Source organism: Empidonax traillii, unplaced genomic scaffold, assembly GCF_003031625.1.
Source record: "Empidonax traillii isolate 1590-97213 ecotype Southwest subspecies unplaced genomic scaffold, ASM303162v1 scaffold195:size1760703, whole genome shotgun sequence".
Lineage (NCBI taxonomy): Eukaryota > Metazoa > Chordata > Aves > Passeriformes > Tyrannidae > Empidonax > Empidonax traillii.
The window spans coordinates 535,762-537,240 of record NW_020955388.1 but is presented as its reverse complement, the minus strand read 5'-3'; the positions used below and the strand labels follow the sequence as shown (position 1 = coordinate 537,240).

Here is a 1,479-nt window from a genome sequence, read left to right as displayed (position 1 = left end):
TCCCCACCACCCAGTGCAGTGCTGCGCGGGCAGGGGGGAGCACGTTCCCATCGCCTCCGTCCCTCTCATCGCCTCCCTCCGGCAGAAGCCACAGGGCGGACGGCAGCTCCGTCTGGGACGCTCCACTTAGCGTGGCGGCCAGTGCCATCTAGCGGGACCGGGGACGAGTAACCAGCCTCCCCAGAGCGCCGGAGGGACCTGCCAGCACCCTCCGCCGCGGGGTTCCCTCCCCGCTTTTGTCCCGTCTGTGGGAAAGCGCTCCCACAGCGGGCTCCCTGTTTGAAGGATGCGGACAGACAGAAATTAAAATAAATGGCTAAATAGATGCACCAGCTGGATGTCAAGCGTGAAGGCATAAGGGATTCCGGAGTCCTGTTCGCTGTGGGAGATGGGGTGGGCGAAGGGCTGGGAGATAGATGGAGCACGCTGGAAAAGACAGGTGTCAGGTCAAAAGGAAAGTGTGTGGCCGGGTCAAAACTGATTTTTTTAATTAATATTTTTATTATGTATGGATGATAGAAATATCTTTCTCATCATTATTAAACATCGTAGAGAGCAGGTTTTTATGAACAGGTCTGATAAACACCTGCCAAAGACAACACCGTGTTGCCTCACAGTGTTCTTGCTCCTAAAGGTCTCCTCCAGTACTTCACTCCATTGGCTTTTTATGGTCTCCATAAAAGACAGAGAAGGAGGCAACATTCTTGCTTTTATTGAAGAAAATGCTCAGCCACAAGTAGGGGGAAGGGACGAGGACACAGAGCATTCCCCAGAGAACCTTGAATTACGTTATTCAAGTGAAATGCTAAGATCTCATCAGGAATTCCTTTTAGCTAATGATGAGCACTTAGGTACTTCAGCTATTTATGTGCTTATACACTTTGACGAGGCAGGGTGGTTTTCCTATTAAGTTGCAGAGTAACGGCATCTTGGGGGCACGGCCCGGCCCGGCCCAACCGCCATGTCCGCCCGCGCGCCGGAAGGGGCGGGGAGGAGCGATGCACTACGGGAGCGGCCGCTCCCGTAGTGCATCGCTCCTCCCCGCCCCTTCCGGCGCGCGGGCGGACATGGCGGCTGCCGCCGAGGCCGGCGCGCCCGAGCCGGAGCCGAGGCGGAGAGAAAAACAAAAGAACAAGAAGAAAGCGGCACCAGGTGCGGGCGGGGTCCAGGTCATTGCGGGGCCGGTGGCCGGCGCGTCGGGAAGCCCTAGGGCTGCGGGTCCTCCCCGTGCGGCGCTGGGGAGGGTGGAGGCGGCTCTTGGGTGCTCGGGGCTTGTGGTGGTGCGCCTGCCCTCAAGGTGCTCGAGTTCCTTGCCTCAGTCTGTGCCTTGTGCTTCTGTAATATACTCGTATATATAATCTCTTATACATATATGTATACATAACCTTTTATCAACAGCGCATATCCCAGCGGTGGGTTGGTTTGTTTCTTTGTTTGTTTGAAGTATAAGTAGCTTAAAACAGCAACTTCATTAAGGTC

General features: G+C 55.2%; 1 protein-coding gene across 1 annotated transcript in view; it reads left to right on the top strand.

Annotated features, from left to right (window-relative positions):
- The first annotated feature begins 1,051 nt into the window (after positions 1-1,051).
- The window catches only part of KRR1 (KRR1, small subunit processome component homolog), a 6,248-nt gene continuing 5,820 nt past the window's right edge, over positions 1,052-1,479 (top strand). Inside the window, exon 1 of the mRNA XM_027886794.1 lies at positions 1,052-1,152. Within this exon, the coding sequence (XP_027742595.1) occupies positions 1,068-1,152 (85 nt within the window). The 5' untranslated portion in view covers positions 1,052-1,067. The remainder of the gene's footprint in view (positions 1,153-1,479) is intronic.